Raw genomic sequence first — 17,899 nt, forward strand, 5'->3', positions numbered from 1 at the left:
TAAGTACGTAAGGACTTCAAAAATTAAATTCAGCAAGCTTGTTCAAGTTTTAGTTTTTCTAAACTTCATGTTATAGTTAACACTAGACTTACATGAGACTATTCTGCTTATATTTAACTTAAACTGAAAAGTTCATAACCTTCCTTTCACATTTATGTGCTTTTCCCTGAAGTAAATGGAAACCATTATTTGTCAAATAGTAGTTTTTCTATCTTTTCCCCACAACGTGACATTCTGACTGTAGTTTTCTTTATTTCCTAAGAGATATTATTTTGGAACCTTGTCCATCGCCCCCTACTCTCCACCCTCACTGCCATTCAATTATTGGTGAGAGCATGATTGGGTGAACAATCAGGTAAAGAATTTGTGAAACTGCTAATCCAATGCAACAGTGCTGAGATAATTAGATTCAGTACTTAAAAAAAATGCTTTTGAGAAGGGTGATGCTGAGGCCTTCCCATCACTGTAGTTTGTATGATCTAAGAGGTGTTTCAATAAGTATGTTAAAAAAGTAGATGACGAGGATGTGGGAAAAAGGGAACCCTCGCGCACTGTTAGTGGGATTGCAGATTGGTGCAGCTACTATGGAAAACAGTATGGAAGTACCTCAAAAAACTGAAAATGGTAGTTACCTTATGACTCAGCAATTTCACTCCTGGGTATCCAAAACACTAATTTGAGAAAATACATGCACCCCTATGTTTATTGCAGTGCTATTCACAATAGCCAAGATATGGAAACAACCGAAGTGCCCATCAATAGATGACTGGATTAAGAAACTGTGGTACATTTATACAATGGAGTATTACTCGGCCATAAAAAAGAATGAAATCTTACCATTTGCAACAACATGGATGGACCTAGAGAATTTTACACTAAGTGAAGTAAGTCAGACTGAGAAAGACAAATACCATATGATCTCGTCTATATGTGAAATCTAAAGAACAAAATAAACCAGCAAACTAAACAGAAATAGACTCAGAGATTAAAATAAAAACCTTATGGTGGATAGATGGGAGGGAGATGGGGATGGGGAAGGTGAAGGGATTAGAAAGTGCAAATTAATAGTCACAGGGATATGAAATACAGTATGGGGACTATAATCAATAACATTGTAAGGTGTCAGGTGGGCACTGGACTTATCAGGGAGATCACTTCATAGACTGTGTAGATGTCTGACCAATATGCTATACATCTGAAGCTGAAGTAGAACAATATCAAATGTCAAATATAATTAAATTATATATATAATCTTCACAGGATGTGGAGTACAACATAGGGAAGATAGTCAGTGGTATTGTAAGAGCTATATACAATGTCAGAAGGGTAGTGGATGGGGGTTTATCATTTTGTAAGGGTTGTAAATGTCTAACTAGTACATTGCTTTGTATACCTAAAACTAATAAAAATGACAAAAAAGTAGAAGACGTGACACAGATACTTCATAACCGAGGAGGCAGCCCTTTCCTTTTCCTTCAGTTTCCTAGCTCACTGCGGGGCTTTGGATGGGGAGGCTAACTCAAGTTGGCTCTTGATCAGGGCCCTCAGCTGATATAGGATGTCCTGGGGCAGCATCACAGACATCACGTGTCCATAAGTGCAGAGTGGGCTGGGAGGACGTTGGCATTGTGATGTACTTCCCATATTTAAATGATGCACTGAGGCTAACACTGCTTGTGGCCTCAGGAAGCTATGTCTCCAAGTGAGAAAGGACTGTGCAGTTCCACAGTGTACTAACGATGTCTCTCATTTTATGTATTTGTACTTGGACATCTGAGGCCTTGCTAACCCTGGAGAGACTGTCCCTCCCAGGGATACCTAATTCCTAGCAATAGTAAATACTTTAGAGATACAGCAAACCAAGTCTGAGTCCTCTGCCAACTGCCTCCTTCATGGGGCTCTTACACTTCAGGACACTCTCCACCTGCTCTAATCTCCAAGAGCCAGGAACCAGACAATTACAGATAGCCCCTAAACCCCAGAGCCCACTGAAAGAATTCAAGCTTTCCAATCCCAAGCCTGCTTACTCTGCTCCTTCCCATGGAAACCACAATAAAGGCTCTTGCCCATAATTCACCCCTTCTTCTGATTATCTTCACAATGTTAGTCATCTCTTGATCTATTGGCCTGACTATACTCCAAGTTTTCTATTAGTACACTACATTTTAAACACCAGGTTAGATGAAAACTATTGGGTTGTCAGAAAAGTCATGACACATTTTTGCAACGAAAAACATAGAAAAATACATTATGACTTTTCCAACAACCCAATATCTTGACACATAGAAAACTTTATATTTCCATTCCTGATTCCAAATTAGAGGAGAAAGAAGATAACATTGTGATGTCATAACATGTATAACAAGGCACCTACTTCTTTTAGGGATAAGCAGTACTCACTTTCCAGGGGAACCCGCACCTTGTGGGGGCACCCCGAAAGGCTGCGGTGGTGGGGGTAGAGCCCTGTCACATGTCCTGTGCCATCACACCCTGGGATAGGACATTTGGTCTCCCTCTTTTCAAGCCTCGGTGAATCTACAGAGAAATTAAATTGAGAGATTCATTTGGTTATTCTTTCCTTTCCCTTTAAATAGAATGGCCTTGCAGGGTGACATTCTCACTTTATTCAGTATTATCATCATAAACACTCTTCTCACATTGCCTTGGATAAGACCCTCAACTAAGACCTCTGGAAACATAAAACATGTTTTCAATTTTCTTGGTTTCCTAAGCAAAGGCCAACACAGGGCAAAGGAGTGTTAAAACAGAGATGATTTTTTAAGTTGTCATGTCACAGACTGTAGTTAAAGCCTCATTATGAAAAATCAATTCCACACCATTGGTGCACAGGATCCTGAAAAGAAAAAAAAGGTGAGAAAGAATTTATTTAAACCAAAACTATCTCCTATTGAAAGAGTCTGGAAGAAGCCAAGTTCAAAATTACAAAACAAAGAAGCCCCCATATCTGAGAAGTACGTCTCTCGCCTTGTCACTGTGGGTACCTGGGAGCATGTGGCCCTAGGGCTTGGGTTCCAGGGGCTGGCTGCTCCTAGACATGGGTGGAACCTGCTCTGACAAGAATTAGGACAGGGAGTCAAGAATGCCATCTTGTGCCATGCCCAACTAATTGACAGTGCTGCAGAGGCCCAAAGTTTCAGAACGCCAGTGGGTAGCCATTTTGGATCAATATGCAGTGACTACAGAGAAGAAGCTGTTGATTTTACTCTGAATGCAGAAACTAAAAACAGAGGCAATAGGAATAAGATTTGGCAAGGAATTGTTCTTGTGGGAGACTTAGAGATAATGGAAATACAAAGAGTGGAAACTGCCTTGAGTGGCCTGAAGTACAGAGCACTACCAAGAACGTGGGTGGGGGTGGGGATCACAGGTGCAGCCTGGCGGGGAATAGGGACACCTCCTAACACATTTTGTGAGGCTGCCATGGGACAGCAGCTTAGAGGGGAAGGCTGAAGATAATCTCAGGGCTTTAATTTTCTGGCACACACATTGCTGAGGGTTAAAGTGTTCTATAAGTATATAAAAGAAACCAGGACTAACATGAATACTATGGAGGTTAGAGCTAACACAGACGAGGTTTTTAGATATTTTCATATTGGTGATTGAGATGTAGATGAACTTAGAACAGAAATGGATTCTTATAGCTCAAACTGCCCCCTCACTCTTGCATGGAATGATACCAGTCATTGGGGCAAGCTTGTCACTCAGCGTTCTGGATATTTAGAGGAACCGGAAGAAGAACAAGCAGCAGGGAAAAGACCGCTGTGGAACGGAAGCCGCTGCAGGCTTCTCAGAACGTGAAGTATGAAGAAGAAAGAACACATTTGATGCTGAGAGTGAGAATAAATAATGTGTACAATCCTGCTGCCAGAAAGCTGCCGCCGATGAAATTCCGGGCAGAGTCGACAGCACGTATGCTCCTGCTCCAAGCATGGCACCAGGAGCAGGGCAATGTTGCGGGATGCGGCAGCCTTCTCCAGGGCCAAATACTGCGATGAGCAGTCGTGCCTCTGTGATGGCATGCCACTCCAGTTGTTGGATTATAAACGGTCCTGGGCAGATGGGCACAGCAGGTTGTATGTAATGCAATTATTTGGAGGCATGGTTTCAGCAAAGGGGAGGAGTCAAGGATCCTTCAAGTTATCTCCCATGAGGGGGTGGAGAGCAGAGAGAAACGAAAGCTCTAAATTGTGAGAAAGGAAAAGGAACAGCGGATGAGAGGTAGAATTTAAAGACCATGATTTCGAGAATGTGCTCTGTTTTCTGTAAGTGACAAAGGGACATATTAAGAATTTTGACATGGTCTATGATTTTATGGATATAAATTTTATTTAATCCAAAAATGTTGCAAAATTTCAAGTTGATTTGGGCATGAAATATCTATAGACCACTAGTCAAAATCTTGGAAGTTTGATGATAGTGAAATATGAAAGTGAACTAGGAAAAACGAGAAGCAGTGTGTATTTTGGTGCCCCTCCTTTCTTGGACCTCATCCAGGTGAGGCCACATTTCTAAACCACATTGAAAGGTTTGGCATCAAGCATTTCCCCTCCTTGCCACACTATTTGTCTACAGGAAGCCACAGAGGGTGTGGGAGATAAGGCAGGGCTGGCACCTGACCAGGTATGGTCCAGTGACAGTCCATCATGCACCTTTGTCAGCAAGCCTCTTCTCTGTGGGTGAAAAAAAGATGCTGATGAAATAAGTGCTCTATAGGGCAGAACCTGTTTGCAAGATAAGAAACAAGAGCTCCTGTGACTCTCAGACCTGATTCCTCTTCTTTGACTTTCTCTGTGGAATGCTACATAATGAAGGTGACCTTATACACACCTGATATACTTGTGTGATTGTTCATATCACTCCCCTCCACTCTTAAAGTATCCTTGGCTGTACAATAAATTGTATGATGACGCTACTTATATTGTTTCCTAAAGTCTCACTAAATGCTTAGTAGCAACAGGAGAGCCAAACTTTTTTTTTTTTTTAAATTGCTGACTCATCTGAAGACTAGGGTAAAATGATATTTTAAAACCCTAGTGTTCTCTCCTTAACAGCAGAGTCACATGCCCAAGGTGTATGGAAAATTAGGGTGGTTTTATGGAGAGCAAGGCTATCATTTGGGACAAGAAAAATGGAATGCATGCCAGAGAAAACAGTGCCTCTTACTCAGCTGGCTCCAACATCTGGAACAAGGAACAGGAAGTGAATACTTAATTTGGACTCTGCAGGCATCCTCTAGGCTAAGCCTGCAGTTTCCCTGCATTGTGAGCTTCACTTTTTTTTTTTGTCTGTTTTACATTAGTGTGGTCTCGATCTTGCATAGGCTCTTAACACCCCAAGGCAGGATCATACACCATATAACAAGACATACTATTGACTCATGCAGCTGCATTAGTTATTTAGTAAGTCTCCAACATGAAGTGTCTACAAGCCCAGATTCTATTTCTTTGTTAATTTTGGAAAACAAAAAATTTTAGAAGTTCTACAGAAATGACCAAAGGATTCTCAAGTATTTTAAGCTAAAGCACAAATAGTTAAAGTTTCTCCAAATACTGGATTTTATTGGCTGAAAGTTATCAATTGTAAGAAGAAACATCATTTTGTGTGCTAGTAAGAAAAAAAAACTATTGAAAATTAAATCATGCCACACCCTTCTGATTTTAGAGATGTTGAAATGGGAAACTATGTATCTTAGAATAATGACCTAGAATATAGTGTAAGTTATGGGGTGGAGGAATTTGAAGTAAATGTCATCTTTTTTTCTGATTTTGAAGTTCATTAAAACACACACACACACACACACACACACACAGGTAAGTTCAACAGTTGCATATTAGTGGAGTGCATAGAGCTAAATACAGTGTTAACATTCTGTCTCCATCCCAACCCTGGTAGTATATGTGCGTAGCATTATCTTGCTCCTTACCACATGACATTATTTTATAATCTGCAAGAGAATATCTGATAAGATTGGAGTGAGTACTAAAATGCACTTAAAAGGACAAATTATATCATTTATTTCTGCATAAATACCAGCAATCGGAACATCTCAATCATACCATTATTATTCTTACAAGCATTTTGGGGCCACAACCTTGATTTTCTCTAAGACACTCCTGCCCAAATTCTGTGATTCTCAGACTTTAGGGTGTCCAAGAGGCACCTTAAAAACTTGCTTTGAAAAAAAAATCAAGTTCTGGAACAGTGAGTCTGATGGGATCCTGGAAATACCCATCTTCAACAGCCTTCAAGGCACTTAAATATCACCAGTTGAGAAATTCCACTTAACTGTAGAAATCATCACCAAGCCCACCTGGTACAAGGCTGGGAGGGCAGGGGAGGTGATTATATTTATGAAAGAGGGAAGAAAATTTCCCTAAAGTCTGAGGAATAATTGTTGTCTCCTCCAAGCACATTTACTCTCTCATTCAAGTTTGGCCCATATACTTGTAGGCCCTGGTTTAGAGAGCTTGTAAAAAGCATAGGCTTATAAAAGCATTAACATATAGTTTTATCCTAAGAAGGATCAGATCATCTTGCCTGACTTGCAGATAGTTTGACATTATTTTGAAGCTCAAAAGTAGTCAGATGATTTCAGAAAGAGGATGGGAAAGAAAAAATAAATTTCTGGGATTGATTTGACTAATACAATGATTTCAAATCCAATAATACTAACATACTTCTAACATGTCCAATGAAGTACCTTTTTAAAGTACTATGTATTTTTAAGAAGCAGTCAAATTAAAAGAAATAGAGGCAAATGATCCCTTTATCGTGTGTGATAAAGCTGACTGGTAAATTTAACCTGAGAACAATCTAGAGAGTAGGAGAAAAAATAAGTTGTTTATTTTATAATATAAATTAGTTTTTAAATTGTAAGTTGTCAGAACGCTATTTGGAAAAGATAATCAAATCTTACTAATTTCCCCCCCCCCCCGAACCTTAAAGCAATTTTATTTCTAAAATAATTGAAAAAACATGTCTTACGTTTGCTGCTAAAGACTTGTCTTCCACCCATGTCAATAACTTTGGTTTGCCTCCTTTCCCCTGCTAGGTGCTCCAGTAGAAACCTGTCCAGCTCTTTGTAGGTGTTGTGAAAAACACAACCTCGCTCAGCCTGCAGAGCAATTGCCTGCTCCAGCAAACTTAAGTTCCCCTTTGCTTTCTCCAGGTCAACAGACTCTTCTGTCATAGCTGCCAGGCACTGGTTATCATCTTCCTCACTCCCAGGGAATGAGGACTGGGCTTTGCCATCCAGTGGTTCCATGTGAGCATTCTGTGGGTCTCTCCTTTCTGTTTCAGAATCACACCTGTTTTTACAAGAGATAAATTTGTCACCTTCAGTTTTTATTTCAGGAACTTCCAATAGGACTTTTCTATTATCCACTAAAATATACTTTGGGCCTCTATGCGGATTGGTTTCTTCTGAGAAGTTGGAGCCACTGTCCCAACCATTCTCTGCACTTCCAGAGTTACTTTCGTTGTCATCGGAGGAGCAGAACCTTAACTGGGAGTCACTTTTGTCTTTCCCGTCATTGGAATGAATCATAAAGCACTCATCTATTTCTTCATTCTCTGCTTTTAGAGATTGAATTCCACCGCCATTTAAGTTTTCTTTTATGGTCTGAACAGATGCATATTTTTCAAATTTCCCCAAGTTCATTAAAGATTTAGCTATGAGATCTTGGTAACAGCCATATCTGTCTTCCTTCCCATTGGAGTTTTCCTGTGCAGTTGAATGAGGATTTTCATCCACAGGTTTTATCATGATTTCTTCTATGGAAAAATAAAACCAATATTTGAAAAACAAGAAGAAATTTATTTAATAATTTAAAACTATTTTGAGAACTATTTTCAAAAATATTTTAAGGAAATATGTGAGTATATAGGTTCTATCAATTTTCAAAAACATTGGGAGAAAAATAGCCTCTTAAAACAAAACAAAACTTAGACCTTAATATTCTGATATAATGAGAATTACCTTTAAAAAATGAGCTATTAGAATTTTCAGTATATTTAGGTCTAAGTACTTCCAGGGTACTGAAACAGATACATAACAATAACAGAGTGCTAATGGTGAAATTATTGTTACTGTATCTCTTATATTTGCAAATCTTAGCCATGTAGAATGAAATCAAATATACATAATACTATATACTATAAAGGAAATATTCATAAGATTTCTCTGTTAGCACTGCAATACATTTTCAAAGCCTATTTAGCTTATGTTTTATATTTTCTATTTTCCTACTCTCAGATTTTATGGAATGTTAGCTAAAATACATCTACATAGAGATGATAACTAAAAAAAATTCTGAAGCTTTTAAGACTTTTTGGCCACTTTCATAATTGTCATATGAAAATTCCATGCTGAGGAAAATGCAAGCAAATGGGAAAATTAACATGATCAAATAATGTCTTAAAGAATAACACATTTTCTGGTCTGGTACTTGTGTGCATTTGTGTAAAAAGGAAATGAGACAAGAGATGGGGATGGTTGGAGGACGTTGAAGATTAACTAGTTCTCAGTGCAGGGTCAACTGGCATCTTGACAGTCAATGAGCCCTGTGACTGCAAACAGGCTCCCAAGTGCCAGTTCTGTCTAGGATAGCCCACTGGATCTCTGTGGTCCTAGTACAGTTGTTAGTGTCACCCTCTTTCACTCTCTGCACTGGCCCAGTTGGGGTGACAAGATTGTATATACCAAGCCTGTCCCAGTGCAAACACACCAATAAGGGTGCAGATTTTCTGGTGACCTAACCCTGGCCCAGCACAAGGTGTAGTCTAGGGAACATGGCACCCAGAAGCAGAACCATTTCTGTGTCTCAAAAGGCAGGGTGGGGGAAGGGAAACTCAAAATAATAAGCCCCTTTAAAGACTGCTAAAGATACCAAGTGAAGTGCATTCTGTGTCAATAAACACATTTGGAGGGAAGAAAAGCACAGCCATCCTGTGTGAGGGTTGAGAGAGAGGGTGTCTGTGCAGAAGACAATGTGCCTTTTTTCGTCTCATTTAATTTTTTATAAACATTGTCTCTGACAAGGACACTCAAAAATACATCTCCATCATCTTCCTTTCTGGTAATTATCTCCCTAAATCAACACTGGACTGCCAGGATCAAGTAAATATTGCCATAGTAACTAAAAGCATTTTTGGATGAAGGGAAGAATTTAGTACAACACTAGCCCCTTTAAATAATGCTGATTATAGGGTGCAGTCTTTTGTTGGGATCTATTCAACACAAACTGAAAAATTTAACATTTTACTTCCTAGAAAAGAGGCTGGATAAACAAGCACATAATATTTGATAGGATGGTCTACCCTCATCTGAATTCATATCAGAGGAACTCCAGGTTTAAATAATATATTAAACATAGTCTAAAATGCAAATGAAGTTTTTCTCAATATCACGGTTGGCGATTTAGAGAAAGTGTAAAGGGTTATGATAATTTTAAAGTATTATGAACTACAGAAAACAAATAAAAAGCATTTTCAGTGAATATGCTCAATTCATTGAACTATTCTCTCACTCCACTTAACTACCCACATGTGTACAATAATGATTTATAGACATTATACCTAATTATGCATATTTGGGCTGTGTTAGAGTGCTAACAAAAGCTCTAGAAAGCAACAATTACCTCTGTTGCTTAGCTACATAGTTTAAAATATTCCTATTAAGTGCAGATCACCAGAGAGGCGGGAGTGACAAAAATGCACATGTGCACGACAATGCATTTCACTGTGCTGCTGCCAACTGCTAGCATTTTGGGTCATTTCCAGTTTACATAATTGTTTGGTTCAACTGTTTGTTATATGCTAAAAGAAAATATTTATTAATTGTTCTTCAGAAAAAGAGGAGTCCTGCTGATAGAGGTGCCTATGTGCATTGCACGTGATGGTTTCCAGGGATGCTCTGCAAATCTGCAAACTAACTTTTTATGTACCCACCCCTCCCCAGCTTTCACTGTAATTTTAAGAAAAAAAAAAGTTGAGTAAGGTTTTGAAACTGACAGATCTGTGACAAGGCACTTGTTTCTCCTAGCTTTGTAATTGGCTGCCTACTTTTTTTATGCTAGTGTGTTTTTATTTCCCCCAGTGGCCTAGTGATTTATCTTGTGCTTTGCCATTGAGATAATTAAAAGACTCCTGCCTTTAGAATCAGAGGGACCTAGGTTTTGATTCTGGGCCTGGTGTTCATCTCTGCGCAAACTCTGACAGGTTCCCTAACCTCTCTGATCCTGGTCTCTTCACTCACACAGTGAGGCACACTGGTCACATGGAGCATGTGGAAAGCAAGTGACACCCAACAGATTTTCAGTAAATCATGGCTCTTTTCTCCCTTACTATTTTAGAAGATAGTAATGGCAGAGGATACGTAGGACCCTCGATGTAAGTGAGATGGCGCCTGTTTATCATTTAGAATAAGTAGTGAAATTGAGTCCCATGAAAGGGCACAGTCTCATAGTACAAGGAAGGCTCAGCCCAGCTCACCACCCATACCACACATGCTACGGCAAAACTTACCAACTGTCCGGGGAAACTGGAGGGTCAATGCACAATGAGCAACATGGAGGGGAAACTTCTGTGGCTTTGAGGCTCAGAGACTGGGGTCGTGTGGCTGGCCCAGCACCACTGGCCTGTGTGACCTTGAACAGACCCATGTTTTCTGAGTCCTGGGTCCTCATCTTTAAAATGAGGATAATCCAATGATTCAATGACTGGATGATGCAACAACATCCTAGGGCAATAAACTAATGTGTTTCTGGCATGGTGTTCAATTCTTTATTTTGTTTAATCTACACAATAACTCAAGAAAGGTACTTTCTACTCCATTTTACAGAAAGGAAACTATGGTTCTAAAGAGCTAAGGGCTTGCTCAAGATCACACACCTGGCCAGTAGGGGGGTGAGATTCAGAACCAGGGCCAGGTGCTTCCCAGCTCTACTATTGTCCCTCTGTAACAAGCTACAAAATACAGCAACTGGTAGGAGAAACTGTTCAGAATACAAATAGACTATTATTTTCAAAAGTTTGAAAATTTTTAATAGTGAATTTATGGAAAGATATTAAAATACAATTGACAGCTAACTAGCAATGAAAAACAATGATCACTAAATTGTAAATAAAAAAATATAAAAACAAATAAAACAACAACAACAAAAAACTAGCGAATAACCCCACCTCTACTTTCTTAATACCACAACAATATAGGTCAAGAAATTCCTAGTGTCCACTTCTCGGGGCAGTCAGGGAGTTGGACAGTTACCACGGACAGCCCTTTCTTAGTCCTGAGTACATCTCAAAGTGTAAGGGAGGTTAAAGGGGCTGGAGCTGACACTTTCCTTGAAGAGTGAAATAAATGAACATTTTTGCCTAATATGTAAAAGTTCACATTTGTTTATTTGCTTTAAACCAAAGTCTCTACTCTGAGGTGTCTGGTAATCCTAGAAGGCCCATGCTAATGGATTATTGCATGTATATCAGCTGTCCTACATTAAAACAACTTTAATAAAAGAAAATCCTCTGAAAATCGCAACACATTTTGAGTTTACTCCTTCAGTATAACTGGATTTCATTATAATTAGATTGCTGTTCTGTTTGTATAGTCATCTGAGTTACTTTTATAGATAAATTAGTTTTCCAGGCCTCTTTGATATGTAAATCTTGCTGGAAAGAAAAGCCTTAAAAAATAAACTTGTCTTTCAAAGTTCTAAAATTTGAGTGGCTCATCTCTTACTTGCTATTTTTCGAAAGATAATATGTGTTAAAAGTATCATCTCAGCCCCTTGCACTCCTATAACTGACAGATTTCCCTGAATCATGAGCATGTGGCTATAAACTGGGGACTCCACACTGGGTTAATGTCACTGTAAGGTGACCCTTCTTTTTCTTGTCTGCATTGGGAAAGTGTTCACTTGTCCTACCTCCTGGTAGTACTTTGCAAGCTTGTCTAATCTTTGCCCCAGTGAAGGTGTATCTGCTCAGTTTTGTCCATCATCCTTAATGCCCACCTGCAACTCTTTGAAAGACAGCCAGTTGAGAGTACAGGCTGTAGTTTTGCTATTAAATGGATACAAGCTCATGATCTTAGCTTTCATGAGCACTGTATCCTCTCTCCATCATATGAACTGCCTGCTGAAGACACAATTGGGCACACACCTGGCCAGGTAAAGATGCTGGGGTACCCAGAGTACCCCAAGAGATCTAAAGCCCTTGTACTGGGCTTGGGCACTAACTTAGCTCTCTTCCCCTCTGGAGGATGAGGGATAACTTGCTCAAAAGACTGAAGATAACTTAGAGTTTTTCTCTTTCGATGAGAGATAGGAGCATCTGTGACCTGTCATTTCTGGAAATGTGACTTTGTGATTTAATGTTGTAGAAACTTAGCCCAGTCTACTTTCTAAAGGTAGTCAGAGCTTGGGGATAATTAGATTATGGAGCATGGTTAGCTGGGAAATAACTTTTTGCTTATCCTGCAATTGTTTACTAATCATGTTCTTTCCAACGTTTATAAGCTACATTACTTTAAGCATTAAATCTTTTTGGTCCTCATGATCTCATCTGTAAAATTATGACCATAATCATATATATCTCATGTCATGTTGGGTTGATGAAGTGATACAATTTATGCATCTGGAATATATTGAAATTCAAAAATAATGGCCACTACTGCTATAATTTCAGCTTATTTATTGTTAGTAAAAGTGGTTCTAGAACTAAATATAAAAATGGTTAACATTTGAGAACCTGCAAATAGATGTCCATCAGTGCTTATAAGTGAAAACTTAGCTGAGTAGATTTTGACAATATATTTTCTTGGTTAATATAAGCATCTATGATGATCACACAACTACACTAGAAGATGGAAAGTCAGTGGGAAGATACAGTCCTTGTCCTCACGGTACTTGCAAGAATGTGTTGGTGTAAAAGGTACCCATTTTTTTAAACATTTGGTAAATTAATGTCTAGATGAATTATATGTCAAGTCTAACCATTCTGATTCAAGAACTTTGTAGATTCAATCTGTAATTTTCATGACTCTACAAAAACTAACCAGCTCAAGGAAACAGAAAAAGTCATGGCTGATTATAATTTACAGATAAGCCACGAGGCTTTAAGCCATATGCTAAATACAGAAAAGTCAGAAAATTTACTCAGACACTATCAAGTCAGAATACAACTTGGTTTTAACTACAGAATCTCAAACTACTTGAAAGCCAAAATTACTGGAGATCTAATGATTCCTATTTGAGATTTTTACTCAGTCAGTATGCTTTTACATCTTTTCTATTAATACCTACTGCTATTACTATAATTCAATATACAATAGATACTTATAATCTAAAACTTGCATTGTTTTGATTTGCATAATATATACTACTTTTCAAATAATTTATTCAGTATATTTTGATTCCTTATAAAGTCACATTAAAAAAAAACATGTACTGGGCTGGCCGAGTGGCACGTTGTTTAAGAGCTAGCCTAGGACGCCAGAAGGCCCCAGTTTGGATCCCACAGATGAGGGCCAGTGACACTGCCCTCTACAGCTAAGATGCTGAACAACAGCTCAACCTGGAGCTGGGCTGCCGTGAGTTGCCGGTGTCAGCGTAGGCTGTAGCCCCTGTGGCAGTGGGTTGCCATGGGCTACCGTGTGTAGCCAGCAGCCAGCGTGAGCAGCCAGCAGCCGCTGTGAGTGGCCGTCCAAAAGCCAGCGACTGATTTGCCTCAACCGGGAAGAGCACAATGATGGTGCCAACATGGGAAGTGAAGTGACGTCCTCCATAACTAGACTGAAGAATAAAAAAAAGGACAGCAACTTGTCTGTTCCCCTTTCTCCAATTCCCCAGCGCTGTTCCCATCCCCCAATTTCCCAATTAAAACAAAACAAAACAAAACAAAAACGTGTATTTAATAGAACATAGGTACACCTAATTTCATTTTCTAATAAGTCAAGCTTTAGGTTTCCATTTATTTACTTTTTCATAAAAATTTTGAGATATTTTTCATGTCCTTCAATTTCAACCTCATGCACAAAGTTAGTGATATTCTGATACCTGGAGGCACTAACTACCAGGGACTAATGGGAGTAACTGAACTGAGTAGAAACACATCCTAAATTTTTGAAATAGTAACTACTTATCACTTAGCATGCAAACAGCATTTGATGAGTGAGTTAAGAATTGAATTCATGAAACATAATATGTGCCTATAGGTAAATTAAAATAATTTATTTTGGAAATAATGGCCACAGTGATAAATGTTCTATAATGTATTATTTTCCAAATAAAGGAGACTCTAGACTGCCAACTTTAATTCCCTTCTGCAAATCCATTGCTATAAATATTTATTTTAAAAATGTTGAAAATATTAAGGTCACAGTCCACTGGCATCAGTCCATGTTGTTATCATCAATTATATTTTGGGAGGCTAAATTATACTACATATGTTTATAAAATAAAATAAATGTTTTATTCATATATGTCATATCTTAAAGCTTAAGTGTGTTTTTTTTATTTTGAACAGTTCTTTCAGGCATTAGTCATCCATCCTACTAGGGAGTCAAGATACTCTGCAACTTTAAGGTTTAGTACCTTTTATTTTCTTCAGAAAGAGGCACTGTCTAATCCTGTGTCTTGAAAATGGACTCAGGTCAAGGACCCTCTGGTGCTTATTTTTAGACATTCCATAGTTACTGATAAAAAAAATATATATCAGCCCTCAATAAATGGATGCTGAATGAAATGAAATGTTTGGTGTTGATTCCAAGTTGAAATATGCTTTGAGCCACACAGGCTGTATGTTCTACATAAATTAAGGCTGAGTCATTGGTACCAGAGGGTATGGAAAGTTTGAGGAACTCCTCCTTGCTACCTGTGGTAGGTTGATTGTTGGTTTCCAGGAGGCCATCATCCTCCTCTGCTTCAGTCCTGGTGTCACATTCTTCCTTGCAGTCCATGTTTGGGCTGTAGTGTCGGGGCTTCATTAGCAGGGATTTTCTCTTGTTGACAGGGACGCCCAAAGCCTGCTCTTCAGCTCGCCTCTTCTTTGCCGTGGAACAATCATATGCAGCACTGTGGTGATTGAGACAAATTAAGAACGTGGTAAAATAGTTTACTGCTGTTTGCCATTTGACTTTCCAGAAGTATAATCCAAAGTCTGTGGAAACTTGGGCCAAAAGGTTTAGGGTTCATTTTTGGCACTAACAAAAGAGCTCATCCATTGAATCAATTGTGGATTCTATTTTACCACCTATCAAAATAATTTTTTAAAAAAATCATCCTTAATCTTGAGTAAGCATATGTTAATTTGTGCTTTGCTTGGCACTATACTAAATAGCCAGGGAAAGATGAAGCAAGATTTGCACTGGTTTGCTAATCCTAAGAAACAGCTAATGTGAAAAACATACCACCAGATAAAACAAAGCAAAACAAAACAAAACAACAATAACAAAAAAGTGTCTAGTATGGATAAATCACAAGGTTTTTCAATAGTTGTTTACCACCCACACTGTTTATCTCTGCCATAGATGGATATCAAACTTTAGATGCCACTTCCTGAGCTTTGACTTTAAAGAAAGAAGCACAAAGGGAAGGGACAAGTTATGAACATTCAATCAACCCATCTCAAGTCACACATACACATACAAAAGGTGAAAAGATGTTACATGGCATTTTGCTTTTTGAGTCTTACCCATTTGGTACAAAGAACAAACACATAAAAGGTGGAGAAATAAGACTGGAATTTATAAAAATGGACAACGGTTTATTCTTACTCCTGTTCTCATGTGGTTTTATTTGGAAATGCTGAGAGTAGCCCTTTCAAGATAGATATTTTACATACAGCTCTCTCAGAATTAATGTAGATCACTCTATGTATTGAAGTTAAGACAAACATTCTCTTGGCAAGATCCAGCAAACCAGAGGGTTTAGCCAACACTGTGAGTCGGTGAGAGATATTTATTAAATGCTCTAGGGGAATAAATGCAAGATCTTTAGATGAAAAGATTCAGAGGAGTGAATCCTAGACTCAGAGTAAAAAGATATTACTTACTCCATCACTAAAAATGATTAAATACTCAGTAATATTGCTAAATAAAAAAAGACATTAAATTGTTCTCTTAGAAATATCCATGCAAAGATGGTGGTCCATTCATGAAAATTATTTTATTATAGTCATAGATGAAAACTTCAGAGGAAAACAGTGCTACTTCTTCTAGGGGAAATAAATGATTCTGGAAGGAGAAATAATTCAAGAGGGTTAGAAATCTCTCGAATAAGATTAAAAATTGGAGAGTTGAAAAATTATTCTGAGGGAGCAGTGTAGTTCTAAGTAAACTAATGTGCTTTTGCAAAATTGCTCTGATAGCCCAAATTAAAAGTGACCATGTACAGAAGATGGAGCAAAAGAGGATATAAGTAGATGACCATGAAGAGCAAACACATGCCTTCATAAGAAGACTGCAGCAAATGAACACCTACATGGCCTGAACCTGCCAGTTTGTCAAAGAACACAGTCTACAACATGCAGTTATGATGCAATAGAGTGAGCACAGAGAATCAGAACTGTCTTACATTTGCCTCCTTTGTCAAGGAGATTGACATTTGAAGGGGGAGGGACATAAGAAACATATCAAAGGGAAATAAATTTCCTTGTCATGTGAAAAGAGTTCAAGAAGTTCCTTAAACTAGTTAAAGTCTCCTAAATTAAGCAAGTTTCCATCAAAGATATTCAGAAAATACACAAGTAAGACCAGTAAACCATTATCTTGAACCAAAAAGATTTATATAAAATGAGGGAGGCTCTTGGTAACTGTCATTCAGATATTAAAACAGGGAAAGAAAGTGGAAAGAGGCTGAGAAAGTTTATAAAGATGAAGGTTTTTCAGTGGCAGCAAACACTGATCAATGATACCTGGGGTGGCTAAAAAGAACTGGTCAGTCAGAAAAATGTCATTTCTTTCTTTCATGGTTGGAGTGATGAATGAGGCTGCACATCTACCTGTAAGATACTTACAAACTTTGCCATGTTAACACTATTACCCAAATTTACTTAAAAAGACAAATTACATTTTCCAAATCACATATCTGGTAATTGGTGGTGCTGATATTTGAATCCCACTCTGCTGGGCCCCAAAGCTCATGCTCTCCCCTTCATGTTGCCAGATTAGAACAATGAATTTGGGTAATTTCCATCTGCATTTGACAACTGGGTGAAGTAGTGCCTGGATAAACCAGTCACCTCTCTAACTGGAAGGAAGCTGCCCATCACAGGACTTCATCAGGTGCAGAATTATACGACATTCATTAGATCTGGAGATGCTATTGAGTTGCAGCAATGAAAAACATGTTGCAAAATGTAATTAAGACCCCAAAATGTCCATAGTCTGGAGCAGTAGAATGAAACTAATGAGATGACATTTAATGGTAACAAAAATCAAGTTTAGTATTTGGGTCCAAATAATAACTGTGCATGGAGAAAGGATGTCAGATTTTATTGAAAGTACAAATTTAGCTTAAAATAAATTATTGTATTTGATACTGTGTATGAAGTGCCTTAAGTAATATATTAGCTGTGTAATCTGTGACAAATAATTGAAATTTTTGGAACACCGAATTTCTTATCCATCAAACAGGGATAATTCTTTTTATATCACAAGTTGTAGATAAAAAAAGATAACTTCTGTGCTGGTAAGAACAAAACTAGGTCAAGTTTGAGCTGTTCTGACTCCCAGCTCAGTGCTCTTTAGATTCCATCAACGTCAGGCTGATGTTGCCACTGTGCAACATCACATACTCTCTCCCTGGCACACTGCGCAGACTTATGCATGCTTGTATGTTCATGAATGCATTTTCTTTTTTTACACATTATTTACATTTAC

The 17,899-nt window shown here is 38.3% G+C and overlaps 1 protein-coding gene across 7 annotated transcripts in view; it reads right to left on the reverse strand.

Moving 5' to 3' along the window:
* Positions 1-17,899, reverse strand: part of ST18 (ST18 C2H2C-type zinc finger transcription factor) — a 348,100-nt gene that overhangs the window by 52,235 nt on the left and 277,966 nt on the right. For 6 of the 7 annotated variants that reach the window (XM_019629297.1, XM_019629298.1, XM_019629295.1 and 3 more), the window contains 3 exons: positions 14,893-15,092; positions 7,006-7,794; positions 2,401-2,535 (listed from right to left, as the gene is read on the reverse strand). In XM_019629297.1, the coding sequence (XP_019484842.1) occupies positions 2,401-2,535; positions 7,006-7,794; positions 14,893-15,092 (1,124 nt within the window). The remainder of the gene's footprint in view (positions 1-2,400; positions 2,536-7,005; positions 7,795-14,892; positions 15,093-17,899) is intronic. The other variant, XM_019629302.1, reaches the window with a different exon arrangement.

The sequence above is a fragment of the Hipposideros armiger genome, unplaced genomic scaffold (genome assembly GCF_001890085.2).
Source record: "Hipposideros armiger isolate ML-2016 unplaced genomic scaffold, ASM189008v1 scaffold_836, whole genome shotgun sequence".
Classification (NCBI taxonomy): domain Eukaryota; kingdom Metazoa; phylum Chordata; class Mammalia; order Chiroptera; family Hipposideridae; genus Hipposideros; species Hipposideros armiger.